Source organism: Anser anser (genome assembly GCF_964211835.1).
Source record: "Anser anser genome assembly, chromosome: 2".
Lineage (NCBI taxonomy): Eukaryota > Metazoa > Chordata > Aves > Anseriformes > Anatidae > Anser > Anser anser.
The window spans coordinates 30,480,109-30,496,040 of record NC_139721.1 but is presented as its reverse complement, the minus strand read 5'-3'; the positions used below and the strand labels follow the sequence as shown (position 1 = coordinate 30,496,040).

At 51.4% G+C, this 15,932-nt stretch overlaps 1 protein-coding gene across 6 annotated transcripts in view; it reads right to left on the bottom strand.

Moving 5' to 3' along the window:
• The window catches only part of TPD52 (tumor protein D52), a 43,767-nt gene that overhangs the window by 20,169 nt on the left and 7,666 nt on the right, over positions 1-15,932 (bottom strand). Inside the window, exon 1 of one of the 6 annotated variants that reach the window (XM_083825745.1) lies at positions 15,478-15,634. The exons of 4 other annotated variants lie outside the window; for them this stretch is intronic. In XM_083825745.1, coding sequence (XP_083681871.1) covers positions 15,478-15,499 — 22 coding nt within the window. In that variant the 5' untranslated portion in view covers positions 15,500-15,634. Of the gene's footprint in view, positions 1-15,477; positions 15,635-15,932 lie in introns of those variants that run through there. One more of the 6 variants, XM_083825748.1, reaches the window with a different exon arrangement.

Below are 15,932 nucleotides of genomic sequence, written 5' to 3'. Positions count from 1 at the left end.
CTATTAAATGTACCTTGCCCTTCTCAATAGATGTTAAAGTCTAAGCACTTACTTGCTCCAGAGACTGGTAGCAGTGGGGTTTTGCTCACTACATGTGAGATTTAAACTGAAGATTTTGCTGTGGATGCTTCTGCTGTTCCAGAACTTGCGCTTCTTTGTTATCCTGACATGTTAAGGACAAATAGGTTGGCACTTCAGGCACCTACACCGTGTTAGAAGCTGGTGTTTAGGAGACTGACATGAAGGTAGATTACTTCTGTCAAGGATGCTTGAACCAATTACTGACAAGTTCAAGTGAATATCACATAGTGGCTCAGAAAGGCTCAGCGAGGCATTACCACCACATTTCCCCCCATTAATCACACCATAACCTACTCTGCTAAGGCTTGAGTGTTTGAAGCTTTCCCAGGTAACTATTTAGCGTTACCAGGTAGCACAGATTGTGCACATGAATTGTATGGGAGGGAACCTTCTGCACAGCTAAAAAAGCCATAAAGATTGAGCAAACACCATTAACCAGACATTTGCCTGCTCATTGTCAGGCACTGGTCTTTCCTCAGGTACCATCTGCTACCCCGCTCTATAGCTGCCTCCCCAGCCTGATGCTGGCCAGCACCCATTCAAATAAAGCAGTGCTGTTAAAGCACTTCTGCCTCGGTGGTAGCTAAGCCATTAGGGCAGCCTTTCAGAGAGCCTGCTTTTCACATGGGAGGTCTCGCAGGAGAACAGTTTGTACCTGGAAGAGTTACACCCCCCTTTCTCTAAAGGAAGGAAACCCAGCTACAGTACGACTGAGAGCCACCTCCAGGCTTTGAAGGAATTACGTTGTATGCTCAGTAGTGTTTCACACAGAGTGAAATTCAAAATGCAAAGGCTACCACCAGTGCCTTGGGTTTGGAGGAGCACAGAGGCTACTCTAGATCAGGATCCCAACAGTACTGTGGATAAAGCCATGCAAGTAATCAGTCCCCAAAATCTGTGCATAACCAAATGAGCCCTGCCAGTGCACGGGCACCTGCAGCATCCTGCATTTCCCATGTAAGCACACAGATGCCAAATGTGCACCACAGCCCATCCTTCAGGCAAGCCTGCCATGACTTCGGCACTTCATTCAGCAAGCAGGAGAGGGTGGGGTGAAGGGACAAAGAGCTCTACCAAAGAATGGAAAGGGGAGTTAGCTTTTGGGGAGCAGAGAAAAAGAGAATAATAGCACTGAAGAGGCTTTCTAGTAACAGCAAACAGGGCAAGGACTTCCAGCTAGGTCTTCCCTCACCCCCAGCTCGCACAGGTTCGTCCCAACCAGGCAGCAACAGTGAGGCTCCTGTCTCCACTCCAGAGCTTCACAGGACATCAGCCATCACAAGAGCTAAAAAGCCACTTAAGCACCTTAAGCCAGCATAGGCTCTGTAGCATCAGTTTGATCTTCAAAGCCTTGCCACCTTACGGACAAGTAAAGCCTTTCAGCGCCTGATCCGAGGCCTTAAGACTGCACTAAGAGGAAAAGATGCGATGCCATGAAGCAATAGGACAAATGCAGACACTCAGCAAGCCTTAAACTGGTGCATTTATGCTCTAATTTCCATGCTGTGCTCTGTCCCCCTTCCTTTAAAAAGGGGAAGTTCTTTCAGCCCACAAGATTTGCTCATGGGGCAAGTGGAGCTGTGGAGATCTAGCAGTTATTGAACAGTAACAGTTCAGGCTTCTACAGCCTGTCAGTAACAGCCAGCAGACCTGGGCATGGAGATTTAGGTGTCTGCTGGATGCTGCTAGAAGACAACTCACCGCCACCATCCTCATTCCAATACTTCAGCCTCCCCCCAAGACTTCCTCTAGATGAAATCTGCATGTGACAACATTGCCTGGGAGGGTTCTCTGTATAGAAATAGCTCCTTCAACATTTTCTCACACTAAACTGTCTTCATTCATCCATATTAAAAAACAAATCTGTTAGAATGACCAGATTAGAACCTCCCAAGATGTCTTGTCCTGTAACACGGGTGCTTTTGAGATCATGATTACCAGGTTACTGGCACTGCGCCTTTTTTAAGACCAGAGTCTCAGCCTGCAGCGTTTCAGACAGCTGAGGCAGCAGTTCTCATCTTTCCTCCTCCCAATCCAATTACAGACTAATTTCCTGACATGTTGCGAAGGATTAGATCCATTGGATCCATGCTCCAGCATATTGTGCAGCTAGACAAGATGATGCCATGGTAAGATCCGCAGCCTGTTTATGTCAGATAAAAGCCTTTGCATTCGCACAGCTTCTCCACTACCTTCTGAAGCCATCTCCTCTAGCATTTAAGGTTTTTGTTAGGGAGAAATCCCTGCCTCAATGCAAAGTTCTGTGTCTCAGAGGCCAGAACAATCATGTTTGTCCATTCCAGCAATAACAGGTGAAAAATGTTTCCAGCCCACACCAAGAGCCCAGGCCAACGGACGCTGTAACCGGCACCCCTGAGTGAGTCACCAGGTAGGCACCGCACGACCTTTGGAGAAGCCAGGCCAAACTCTGAGAACACAGAGGAACATTTCCAAACAAGATTAACCAAGTCAAAACCCTGCCAGGTAGGTTTTAGAGGAATTTGTGTTTAGTTATTTGGATTTCAGCTGCTTATCCCAGCTCCGCTGCCATTCTCTAGAGACTCTGATCCCCCGCGCAGAGACAAACGGGGAAAAACGTGAGAAGAATATTGCTGAGCTGCAGCTAGAGGGCAGTTGGAAGAGATTAGGGAGAAAGAAGGCTGTGGTGTGGAACAGCACTGTTTTAAAGTTTGAGCATGTAACTTTGCAATCTAATTAAAAGCTTTACTAGAGTGCGTTTGATTGGAACGACTCCCAGCTTCCCCCAGAAGGCAGCTCTGATCTTCTGTGCTCTTCGGCCTGCCTCTTGCAGCTGCACACCGGCACTTCTGTCTCTGGAAAGCAGCTCTGGAAGCCCACAGCGCTAACCTCACAGCATCAGGTCCTACCACAAACCGGTGCTGGAAGCGATAGATACAAAGCAGACTGAGTTACTGATTAGGCTGAATCGTGCGTTATGAAACTTAAAAGGCAGGGCACAAAAAAAAGCAACATCTGTAGCCTTAGCAAGACTGTTTAGTAATGCCAGCAAACGCTGTCAGTGCTCGAGGTACGGACTAACTCCCACCATGTAGTTACCGAGTTAGCTCCTGGATTTGGCACAGCAAAGGGTGTAAATGTGCTATGAGGGACAGAAGCACAGCAGGCGGCAGTACCAGAAGCACCTATGCAACCAAGCAGCGCACAACTGGCCACAAACAGGGCTCAGAGGTACTCCGCCAAGCACGGTCACAAGTGAGCTCCTCAGTTCTGAGCTTCGTGTCAGAGTCAGACTGCACATCCACAGCTCCAGGCACGGAGACCTTCCCCGGTGGCGCCCCACACAGCTCCCACAGCATCCCTGGGGCACTGCTGTAACCAGGTGCAGCTCCCTCGCACGGCCGGACCGTGAGGGTGGCAGAGGAATATTTTCTCTGCTGACCTCTGGGAACATGCCAGAAGTGCTCTGAGATCCCTGCTGGCAGCCATCAGGTGCGTGCTGTACCACGGCAGGGAGCTATTTGCTTGGAAGCACCTTCAGACAAGCCAGGTACATCACAGCAGCAGAGACTTCTGCTTTCAGTGAGGAGCCTGCAGGCAACAGGTACCTGAGCAGTCTAACTGAGACAGATTCTGGAAAAAGCCGCCTGTATTTACACAAAGAGAGCTGCCTTACATTTTGTTCACAATAATGAACGAGGGGGCAGCTTGTTGGGTACGCTACCTGATTTCAGACCTTTAACACAGAAGTACCTCCTGGCCAATGTGTTAGAAAGCCATTCGTGCCTCCCTGGGCGCCGTTCCCCAGAAGGCAAGTGAGCATCCACCTCTTCAACAGGAAGAGTGTACCCTTATAACGCAGAAAAGCTGGAAGACAGGTTACCTGTCAGTACCACTATGCTAAAGCTGCCTCGTGCTGTTTGAAGCAGAAGCCTCTCCTCCTTTATCCACTGATTAAACAGAGCCTCAGAAAACCAGACTGAAGCTGAGTTTTTGAATTCCCATCTCAACTCCACAGTTTGTTCTCCACCCACCTCGCTGCAGCGTCCTTTATTCCTCCAGCAACTTCCCCTAGCTCTTGCCATCACGGTCTCCTAGCAGATTGCCTTGGTCCAGACCAAGGCTGGACGAAGAACCTCCAACACACGCCCATCCAGCCGGAGGTGTTAGCACGCCCTTCCAGAGGGCTGCAAAGTCCCTTCTGTGCTGAGGACATGGCCGTCGTTAACAACCCAGGCCGAGCTGCCCAGAAACGGTCAGAGCACAGCAACATGCAGGTGGGCTGCTGCAACGGGCAGGCATTTAATGAGCCCTAACAAATCCCACCCTGCCCTCCTCCAGGCTCACACAGCCAGCTGGGTTAAAACATACCCTAACAATATATCAGAATTCAGCTGAAGGTACTTGGAACAGGACATTTTTGCAAGACCATGACTTAACACTTGGCTAAAGAGCCTTCTGTGAGGACAAAGAAACAAGACAGGAGACACCACACACCCATGTTCCGGAATAACCCAGAACCTCTAGAAACTACAAAAGTGAACAAGAACCCAGTCTTCTATTACCCTTTCTTCCCGGAGCCCAAGCTTAAGCCCCCTGCATACCCCCAATAAATATGTATTAAGATGTGGAAGTGAATTTTAAAATTTACAGCCAAATCTAGCCCTTATTGTACACACACCCAACAAACTAAAGCTATGCTCAGGTTCCTAGGACATCAGTTACTTTCAAGTGGCTCCCCTTGAGAAGCACAAACCTTTCTAATTTCTCAAGTCTTATGACTCCTTTCAGTCACACCATGCTCTTGAATACCACGAAGTTGTAAAAGCGTACTTTTTTTGCCAGAACTTCCACTCAGAAGTTACTGCTTGCACAGTTAAGCTTCTCTCCTGCTGCACCATCTCCTTACTCAGTTACCCACTACAAAGATAAACGTTTTGCCAAGTCAGCCAATACGATAGCAAATACCAAGCTGATACACTTGCCGATTTTCTCTTCCCTTCTCAGGCCTTGCCTAACCAAACTTAAGATTTAGATTAGTGCTGTCAAACAAGTGAAATCTAGTTGCTATTATTATTGCATAACACTTGAAGTTTAATGTCTACAACACACAACAGCAATCAGCAAGCTGTGTAGAAGTTCTATTAACAATTTCAGTATCAGTTTATCTGAGGTGACAGTGTTAAACACTCTTAATTGTAAAACCCCACCTAGCCAGCAGGAGAAGTGCATTGGTACAGTATACCCCATATATCTATCACGCACAAACTCCAGGGATCTCCAGGCTTTAAGAACATGCACCAGGTCTCGCCATCTCTGTCACCAAGCAGTCAAATCCCGTCTCCAGCCCAGCAACGCTTTTTGCCACAAACCCTCCAGGGAATCAGCCCTTCCACGAGGTACCTACAGGCAGACAATGGACACGGAGCCAGTTACTGTAGTTTATCCACGCAGAAGCGCCTGTAGAGAAGACAAGCCCATATTATTCATCTACCTTTCTTACCCGGTGCAGAGTTCTGGTGGGCCCACGCAAACTTAGGGAAAGAGGAGCTAACACAGGCATGCCGACATCGCACCACGAGGCTACCAGAACCATCTCCATGCTTCTGCACAGCAGCACCACCGACACAGCAGTTCCCTGGTCCTGGGCACCTCTCCCTTGAGAGCACAGAGTAAGTCGTGCTTTCTCTCTGCAGCAGCAAACACGGGACATGACCAACCCCCTTTACAAGTCCGGAATTTTACCTGCCACCCACACAAACATGCAGTGCTTGCAGCGTCCCACTCCGGCGGGGCTTTGGCTGCCACCTGCCCCCACCACCACATGGCATACCCAGCTGGGCAGCAGGGATTCCTGCAGTGCTTCCTAACTACTTCACCGCAGCAGCTGCTACTGGCAAAGAGACGCCGTGATGTGCTCTGCCACTGCTGCAGACTGGTCAAGATGCGGGGCTCGAGTGTTTCTGCCCTGCTCTTAATCTCATTAAAGAGACGAGACAGAATCTTGCAGCTGTGCGTGCAACAAGCCAGGAGCGATTTGCTTACAAAAACCAGCCAGTGCAGGGGGGTTTGTTTGTGTTAAATATAACGCAGTTAACGCGCCTACCCTTAAAGTAATACGACCACTGAGGTTGCCACTATATTAATAAGTATTCTGAGACTTTATCTGATTGATATGTCCTTGAATGACTTTTAATGCTGCTTGAGCTGAGTAAATCCTGTTAAGAGACATTTGCTCTTACTCCACGTCAGACTAGGACAGTAAATTAAACAGAATGGTTAGCCCACGGAGATGTTGCTGTCACATGAATCAACAGACAGCCATAAAACACTAATCACTCCAATAGCAGAAGAAGGTGAAGAAGAGGGTCAAGAAACCTTGTCCAGAGATGATTTCATGCCAAGGGGGGGAAAGCTTTTAAGGATTTCTAGATCCTGGGAGAACTCGAGCATCCCCCCTTCCATCAGACCTGCCTTTGGACAGGACACCACTTTCTGTCTCTGGGTGACATTGCAGGCAATTTGTATTTGCCTTTTCACTACCTAAATGGGAAATTCCTTCGGATGAGAAGAGTATTGATCTCAAGCCAAGATTTCCAAGTAGTATTCGTGTATTTACACATGATAATTCTGTCCCAGTCTACTCCATTTAAAGGCAAGTTTTCCTAAACATCAACATACTTGGATAAGCTGATCTCCAGTATCCTTACTTATATTTCTAAAGGGAAGTAAGTAGAGCAAGTCAAACCATTTATTTTACTGAAATACGAGAGCCTCACAGTATTTGAGCTGGATCTCAACATCAAGGAGCAGTGAAAAGCTTTACTCTTAGGGTTTGCACTGAAGTCTGCATTTAGCATCACTTCCTATTGCACAAGCTCACCCATCACATGCCCCATTTCACAACATAAAAAACACATCTATCCTAACCCACCCAAAATACGGTCACGCTCCAGTCCACGTAATGAACTGTTTTAATGGATTAGTCTGGTAAACCTTCCAACCTGTATGCTTGAGGAGTGGTCTAGCTAATAATGCCCTGCACACCACTGTTACACCAGGTTTGGTAGCTCTGCCATGCGCACAGAAAGTGCTCAGAATCTAACTAACTATTAATAATGCAACTCACAATTTTTCATTCTGCATTGAGAGGTAAAAACTGGGTCCGGGTACTGAAGAGAGGCAAGTTCAAGCACTTGCATGTTGTAGAATCACATGGGTTGGAGGGGAACTTAAAGACCACCCAGCTCCAACCCCCTGCCATGGGCAGGGACACCTCCCACCAGACCAGGTTGCCCAAAGCCCCATCCAGCCTGGCCTTGAGCACCACCAGGGATGGGGCACCCACAGCTTCTCTGGGCAACCTGTTCTAGTTAACCTGTTCCTAATCTAAATCTCTCCTCTTTTAGCCACTCCCCCTTGTTCTATCACTCCACCCCCTGACACAGAGTCCCTCCCCAGCTTTCCTGCAGGCCCCCTTTAGGCTCTGGCAGGCCGCTGTAAGGTCTCCCCAGAGCCTTCTCTTCTCCAGGCTGAAAAACCCCAACTCCCTCGGCCTGTCTTCACAGGAGAGGGGCTCCAGATCACTGATCATCCTCATGGCCCTCCTCTGGACTCACTCTAATACTTGTGTCCTTCTTTTGCTCTGAGCCCCAGAGCTGAACACAGGGCTCCAGGTGGGGTCTCACAAGAACGGAGCAGAGGAGGACAATCACCTCCCTCGCCCTGCTGGCCACGCTGCTTTTGATGCAACCCAGGACATGGTTGGCTTTCTGGGCTGCAAGCATGCATTGATGAGAAGCTCAACATGAGCCAGCAACCACCACCCCCAGGTCCCTCTCCTCAGGGCTGCTCTCAATCTGTTCTCCGCCCAGCCTGTATTCGTGTTTGGGATTGTCCCAGCCCAGACGCAGGACCTTGCACTTGGCCTTGCTGAACCCCATGAGGTTCACACAGGCCCACCTCCCAGGCCTGCCCAGGTCCCCCGGATGACATCCCTTCCCTCCAGCCCTCAAGGGGCTTGCTCCCAGCTGTCAGTCTGCACACACTGTAGCTGGGGAACTGTGCTACAGCTGCTTGGGGCTCCTGAAGAACCAGCCTGGTCTGTTGGCTGTCATAAGCCAGAGGACAAACCCTTGAAGAACAAGAACAAACAGGTACCCGCCAGGCAGACACTCAAGTCGTCCTGGAAGAAGAAAAGACAGGAACTCAGTCCAGGTCACTGCGCTGGGGCTGGCTGTATCGGAGGGGGCAGCGCCCCAGGCTGGAACAGAGCTCCCAGGAGACCCCTCAGTCCTAGCCCTGAACTCTCCCCACCTTGCTCAAGGCTCCCAGTGTTGTCCAAAGTGATCTTCAGGGGAAAGCTAGAATTCAAGAAACCACTGTGCTGAGAGGTAGGGAGGAAAGTGAGCTAAAATAAGGAGCTTGGCCACAGCGGTGCTGCTTGCCAATCCATCCCCTTCACGTCACCATCCCCAAGCCAGAACCGCAGAGCGGGACGCAGTAGGATCTGAAGGAAATACCAAAAGCTTCTGTACCGCATTCAGGATACCAAGCCTGAGACAAAAGTCCCAGCTTCCTTGCAGAAAATACACTTTCAAAGAGCAGATCAAGGGTCTATCCTCTTACTCGAGATCAAATCCCCTCTAAAACAAAGTCGCAGAGCACAACACTGCAATCGGCTCGCAAGGAGAGGCAGCACAGCAGGACAGGTGCTTTAAAAGCTCAAGGCTCAAAGCAGAGCACGCTGCAGTAAAACAGCCTGTCTGTCTTCTGCCAAGAGGGTGACAGCTGGCAGCAGGGAAGTCGATATTTAAACAAGGCTCCTTCCCCAGCCCTGGGAAGCAGGCTCTCAAAGCTCCTCACCCCGGCAGCGCTCAGCTGCTCGGGGATGATCCTCAGGGACCACCTCGCCCAGGTCTGGGCGGTGCTGTGGAGACAGCAGGCCCTGATCTGCTCCTGCCCACTGAAGCCTGCGTTCAGGCAAAGCTCGGCTCTGTACACAGCTACCAGAGCTCACAGAAGAGACAGCAGGTTGGCCAACAACAGCTGTTAGTCTGCGGGCAGGGGAATCATCGCTGCTTTTTCCTTCAGCCTCTTTCTGATGCTCCTTAAGACACGGCAAAGCTTTCGAGGCATGCTCAACTACATCGGGTTATGCCAGCCGTTCAAACACCACGGTGTGTTTGGGCTGAGAACAGCTGAGGAGCTGGATGAGCAGGTTTAAATTTTGCTCAGCTTCGGACTCCCGCTATTAGCTTAATTTAAGTACCTTACAAAAAGTTAAACAAAGCAAAACAGACATGAACAACGCCTCTGAGGCGGAGCTGAAACACGCTGCTTTGCTCTGCTAAATTACAGCTAAGAAGTGTTACTTACAAATTTTCTCTCTCAAGGTTTTCAAGGTTTTTCCTCACTAAGTGAGACCAGCATGGGCTCTGATCCCAGAGAAGCACAGGGGAAGCATCTGACCAAAACACCAAATCCAGCCCAGGTCACATCCCTTTGTGCACCGTTCAGCTTGGAAGGCTCTGACAAAGCCCCACTCCCTCTAGCTGCTACAGAAGGGAAAGCAAAAGAGGAAAAGATGTCTGCTTTCTGCCTCTTCTAACCTCTCCCACCACCCACAGCAAGCTGCAAGCTGCTCCCCAGCCTCTGTGATCCTGCAGCAGGGTATTGCCACTGCTCCAAGCTGAGACCCCACAGCTATGAGGAAGTCAATCAGCAGAGACCCACAGCGGGACCAAACTGGATTTCAGAGGTAACAGAGCAAAGAAATTGGAACTAACACACATAAAGGTGCTAAATATAGTGAATGAGTGTAACATGGAGCTTGCAGACCAATGAAAGAAAAGGCAAAGGGGTAAAAAGCATGTTAGCAAACACATGAAGAGGATCCTAAAGATCCTAAAGTGATGAAGAAGCCACCAACAGCACATTCCTCCCCAAAAAGGGGTCACAATACCACCAACTTGCTCTCAACACCCCTGCCACCACCACCGTGACGTTAGCAGCCTCAGAAGCCAGTAGAAGGATGAGAATAACACCAGGAGAAGGCGCAGAAACTGTGTGCGCATAGGAGAATGTTAGCTGTATTGCTATCAACGAGACTTCATCTGTGTAAGTAATCTTCCTGCAATAATTAGATCTAAATTAATAATCATTCTTGAGCTAAAGCTTCAATTACAGTAACGATTCTTGACACTCACACGCTACATGCACATGCAAAGTGCCCATGGAGGTTTTAAGCACAGCAGGCTCGGCTCGAAGCAGAGGGACAGCTCAGAGCCCGCTGCTGGCTGCGGCTCAGCACCTTCCTTCCCACAGAGGAGCTCCGCTGGGCAGGAGTCACTGGAGCACCTCAGGCTCACCAAGGCAGCGCACCCGCTGTCGGGGCACTCCGCTGCCTGTCAGCACCCGAGGACACTCGCTGCTTGCTCTCTGATTCTGCAGTGGAGAAATCGGCCGGTGAAACAGGAAAGCTGCACCCCTCAGCGACGGCGTTCATACCAGCGCTGGTTTCTGATAGACAGCGAGAGCTTGTTCCCCATCAGAAAGGGGCAGACAACAGCCCAAGGTGCCAGCCAGCACGCTCTTCACTGCACTTCCCCTCCCCGAAGGGCAACCAGCTGCAGCCTCGGGCAGCTGATGGCCACCACTTGTAGCCACAGCTGAGAAGTTCACACAGCCAGCCCTACCTCTGCCAGACACAGATGTTTCCGCAGCAGGGCAGCCACGTTCTACACCAGCGATAGCTCGCGTCACACTTTGCTGCCAAGGCTGGCACACAGCTACGTGTCCGTTCAGCTCCCTTAGCCACAGGGAAAGGAAGAAGAGGAGAAATAAAACGGCAGGAGTGACACTGCACCTGCAGGAGAGAGCCAGATTAGACAGTTACGGGCAGCTTGTCTGCTCCTGCAGACCTTCAGAGGAGAGGACCTGTGCTGGGAAGTGCTGCCTCCACGACAGGTTTTTGATCAAAGGCTCCAGCCTCTCTGGCTAATGCTAATACAAACCCAGATCCGAGGGGCTCTGAAGACACTCGCTACCTTTAACAGGAACGTAAGTGGTCCCTCTGCAGCCGTAAATTGAAGCTGACAGAGGAACAATTTTGGCTGAACAACAGCATTTCAATTTAGTGCTTAATCTCACTTAATGCTCGCTTTCCCTTTCAGTCATCCTTTGTTTGACATTTTTCTGCTTACTCACTGCAGGGTATTAAAAGGACAAGGGTAAACACCTCCCCTCTTCTGATGTGAGAGCCTCCATATAAAGTGCCCACGTTACCAGGACTCCAGCAGAGCTAACAGTGGAGTTGCCACCACTCTACCTGCAGGTGAGGTTTCCTTAAAAAGGCAAAAAAAACACAGCTATCAGACATTTGGTGCACAGGGTTCAACAACCAACACCTTTGTTTCTTCCCCTGTTAAGTGAATGGAGTGGTTGTGGTTTTTTCCCCCCTCCTTTTGAAAGCTGGTCATCAAGACCTTGGCTCTCAGGAAGACTCCCTGTTCCTGCTGCCACGGAAACATCACTTCTTTTGTACAGCTGACATCCTCCCTCACCTGCGCCAGTGTCCAGCGCTCTCTAGAAACAGCGATCCGCACACAACTCACTGATGGTACGTGGTCAGTCTCATCCCTTGACTTCACGCAAGGCTTCTTTGTACTGGCTGGGGAGCTCCTTCCCCACGAAAATCATCTGGGCCCCTTCCTGTTAAAAGGGCAAGCAGAGGAAGAGGGGACAGCCCCGAGACCTGCTCGTGAAGCAGCAGAGCGATGGCAGGAGGAAGGAGTCCGCTTCAGCCCTGCACCACTGCTCTTGCCAAAAGAGGAACCTGACAGAGGCTTGAGGCAAGGTCATCTGATGATTGCACTCACGGTGAGGGCAGCAAAGAGAGGAGGAAGGAAGGAAGACAGCCATGACTAAGGCTTTTTTTCCCTTCTGTCCCCTCTGGCCCTTACGGGGCATCTGACAGCGTAAGTCAGCTGTACCACTCTACCACAAGGCACATAAATCACGCAGAGCAAGGCACCCACCTAATTCACACCACCACAGTCCCGGTTTGTTTTGAACTGGCAGGGCCAGACCGAGCCTCCGAGGTCTCTCGTTGCGCAGATGTGCGTTTTTAGAAGGAGAAAGGGGAGCCCACGGGCTGTTTGGCAGGGCTTTGAGGTGTGGGAAACTGGAAGAGAAGACCTGCTGGAATTTCACATCGCTGGGATTTTAAAAGCTGCAAGCAGTTACAGCTTAGCCTCACGGATGATCAGAGGAAGCAGACCCTTAAGCTGAGCCTTCCCCACCTCAAGTGGTCCGAGAACAGGCTTTTTTCTCGGAGCTCTAGCTGGGTGGAGGGTTTTCCTGACAGGATACGTGCAAGCAACAGCACGTGCTTTAGGGAAGATGGACAGAAGATCTGTGCACACCAACAGCCTCATCACCAGCCCACCTGCTCCTCCTCCTGAAAGGGGGGGTGATTACAAATGACAACTTCCCGTTACCCTCCGATTCCCAAATCCTTGGCCTAGCAAGAACAGCTGATGCTGCTCCAGCCACCCACGCTGTGCCAAAACACAGGCAGCTGCACATGTCAGCTGCCGAAGGGCCCCTCCGACACCGCGCACTGATCCCCAGCAGCTCAGCGCCTCATCCAGGCACCCGCTGAGGAGGAAAGGACAGAAACATCATTAAGTACTTCATGGAACAACACCCAGGACCCTCAGTGCAGGTCAGAACAAGATCTCCCCCTCCCAGAGATTTCAGGCAGATCTGCTCCTGTTCAAGGGACCCACTGACCTAACAGGTCTTCTATTTCTCCCTCCTTCACCCTGAGGAGGCTGCTACAGATGCTCAGCTCAGCGAGCTAACTCCTCCTTTGCAGTTCTGACAACAGCTGTCTTATTTACTTATAAAGCGTTTGATTTTTTACAACAGCACATTAAGAAAAATCTTACCGCCGGTACTGCAAGTACTTCGTGATAAAGAAAGCAAACAAAGCAGAAGAAAGAGGTGCTCCTTTGTTCGGTCGGACAATGAGGTAAGCTTTGTCCTACTGCCAGCAAAGAGTTCCCTCGGCATATAAGGAACGTTAAAGTCCACTTTATCAGCCCCAGAAATGCAAGTCAAGGCTCTAGGAAAAGAAAGGCTTACATGCTCTCTTAAATCACACGCAGTATTTCAGGACTCCTAAGTCCCCCATGAACAGGACATTTTGAAAGGCACTGGTATACATAAGTGAAGAGCTGCTGAATATACAACCACCTTATATCACAAAAATCACAATTTCTGTATCACCAGATCATGGTTTGTGCTGTGCGCGGTCACTAGACTGCTCAGAAGCAGCCTCCTCATTCAGAGCACCGCAATGTGCTGCTTCTGTACTGCTGGGGCTGCTCCAGCCTTGTTTCCCAGTGGTGCATGGGACCTGCACTAACGGTATCGGGGCAAGCCACAGAGATACTCTCTTGCAAGCAAAACCAAGTACAATAGAAGAAGGGTCTCCTCGGCTCAGGACACTACATCCCTTCAGCCTGAACTGGCAGCACTGCTTTGGTGCCTGTAATCACAGAGCAAGAGACTCCAAGCACTCAAAGCCCCAGCTTTCCAGAGTGATTGGCAAAGGAGTGTGCACTGAGCATCATTTAAAGGAACGCCAAACATCCCTTCGCTGAAAATGAAGCCTCTCCAAGTAAAAAAAATAAAAATAAAATAAAAAAAATCACTCAATGATTCTGCTGCTGGTCATAGGCTAGTACCTTCCTTTCCACCCTTCTCCAACATAAGGGCTCAGTGCACAAGCTAAGCAGAGACTGCTTCTTGACACATACAGATGGTGGGTGGGAGGGGAAACACACGCAGTTTTAAACTCATTTGTGGTTAACAGAAGCAACCCAGGATGTTCACACCAGCCCCAGGGACAGGACTTGACAACCTGGGGTTTAGCAAAATGCATGTCATTGGTGAGTAACGCTGCATCATCAGATGGGATTTCCAGTACGAGCACTCCAGTTTGCCAGAGAAAAGCCTCTGAGGGCTAGCCAGCAGGGTACTACAAGCCCCTAACTGAACAGGCACAAGCGTGTTGCCTTTTGTAGGTTTTTCTCCCTGTACCTGCAGGTCTTCACCTTGCCTGAAAGACAAAATAGCATACTCACTCCCTAAAGCAAAGGTAGCAGAGGAGGGTGTTATACTATGCAAGCTTCACGGCAATCAGTTTTGTCACACCAGATACACTGCTTTGTTATGCAGTCTGGGGTGCAGCACCCTCCTTATTCAGAGCTGGATTTCAAGCAAAAATGAGTTCAGTAACAGGACAAACCGCCAGGAAGAGCCAGCACTGTCACTAGAGCTCTTGAGGAAAGCTCAATATTTAGCTTTTTCCCCTAGAAGCTGTCCAAGTCTCTGTAAGTGCAGTAACTAAACCTGAGAAAGCTTCAGGACAATTACTGAAATCTGTGTTAACGCACATGCAATTGGAGTTAGATTCAGATCAACACTTACACTGTTTCCTGGCTGAATGGCTCTGTTTGCCAGTCCCCAAGAACACGGCTTTGAGGTGGGGTTTAAGCGCATACTGAGGATCGGTGCAGGACTCGGGAACAGTTAGAAGAACCTCCCTGAGGAAAGCTTCGGCCCCTTACACGTTACCTTCTGCTCCAGGAAAGCCAGCTCACCCCTCTCTCTCTGTGCCAAGTAATCAGCCATTCCTCATTTACAAGCACCCAGCAGCGGCCTGAAAACATCAGAACAGGCTCGGACCGATCAAGGCCAGTGCCCGAGTCCCTCACCCGGCCGGACAGGCGGCTCGGCCACGCAGTGGGTGGCTGTGCTCGCCACCAGCGCGTCCAGCTTCTCAGTATGAAAAATGAGTGGCATGGTCCCAAGGGCACGGACACCCCAGGCAGCGCAATCACCTTGCTCTAACGAAGCTGGGCACTGACCCGTGTCCGTGCTGGCCCAGTGGGAAGGGGCTGGGCACAACGTGGTGTATGTACATCCTACCAGTCCGTGCGTACCTCTGCGGGGGAAGCTTTCGGGTCCAGACCCGCACACAGGCTGGCACCCCGCGACACACCACCTATATCCTCGGGAGCCCGCTTTGCTTGTTAAAAATCAAACTGTTAGGAAGGTTTTACGGACCTTCCCCACGCTAAAGGCGACCCACAGGGGCAGCAGCCCCTCGGGGGCAGGCAGCTCCCCGCTGGGGCCCGGCACAAGCCGGGCACCGCGGTCCCTCTCCCCCCGCTGCCCCGGGGGGGTGCCGGCCCCAGCGGGACGTGGCAGCCGCCGGCCGGGCGCCTCCCTCCCCACCTCCGCTTCCGCGTTTCCCCGGCCGGCGGCCGCCCCCCGTGAAAAATAACCAGCCCCGCTCCCCCGGCGGTTTAACCGGGCGGAGGGCAGCGCCCTGCCCGGCCCTACCTGGCTCCCTGCGGGGCTCCATGGCGGCCCGGCTCCGCCGCTCCCCGCTGCCGGTGCCGCGGAGGCGCCGCCCGCGCTGCCAGGCGGGGCGGGACGCGTCAGGGCCGGCCCCGCGCAGGTGAGGGCGGCCCCAAGCCGCCGCCGGGAGCAGGCCCTGAGGGGAAGAGAGCCGCGATCAGCGCCGGGGAGCGGGCTGTAGGGGTTAAGCAGCGGCAGCACGGAGGTTTCGGGGACACGGGCGCCGCTCGCAGCCCGGGGGTGCCGGCGGGACGCGGCCCCGGGGCCTCCGGCTGGGGGCTGCGGGGCTGGGGGCGCCATTTTACGGCCCCGCCGCTGCCCCCGGCACACAGCCACGCTTAGCGAAGGCTTCAGCTGAAATAAGGCTCCAGAGACCTCAGCCACGCTTCGGAGAGACTCAGATCTTCACCGTGAACACGTACGGGGTCAGTTCTTCG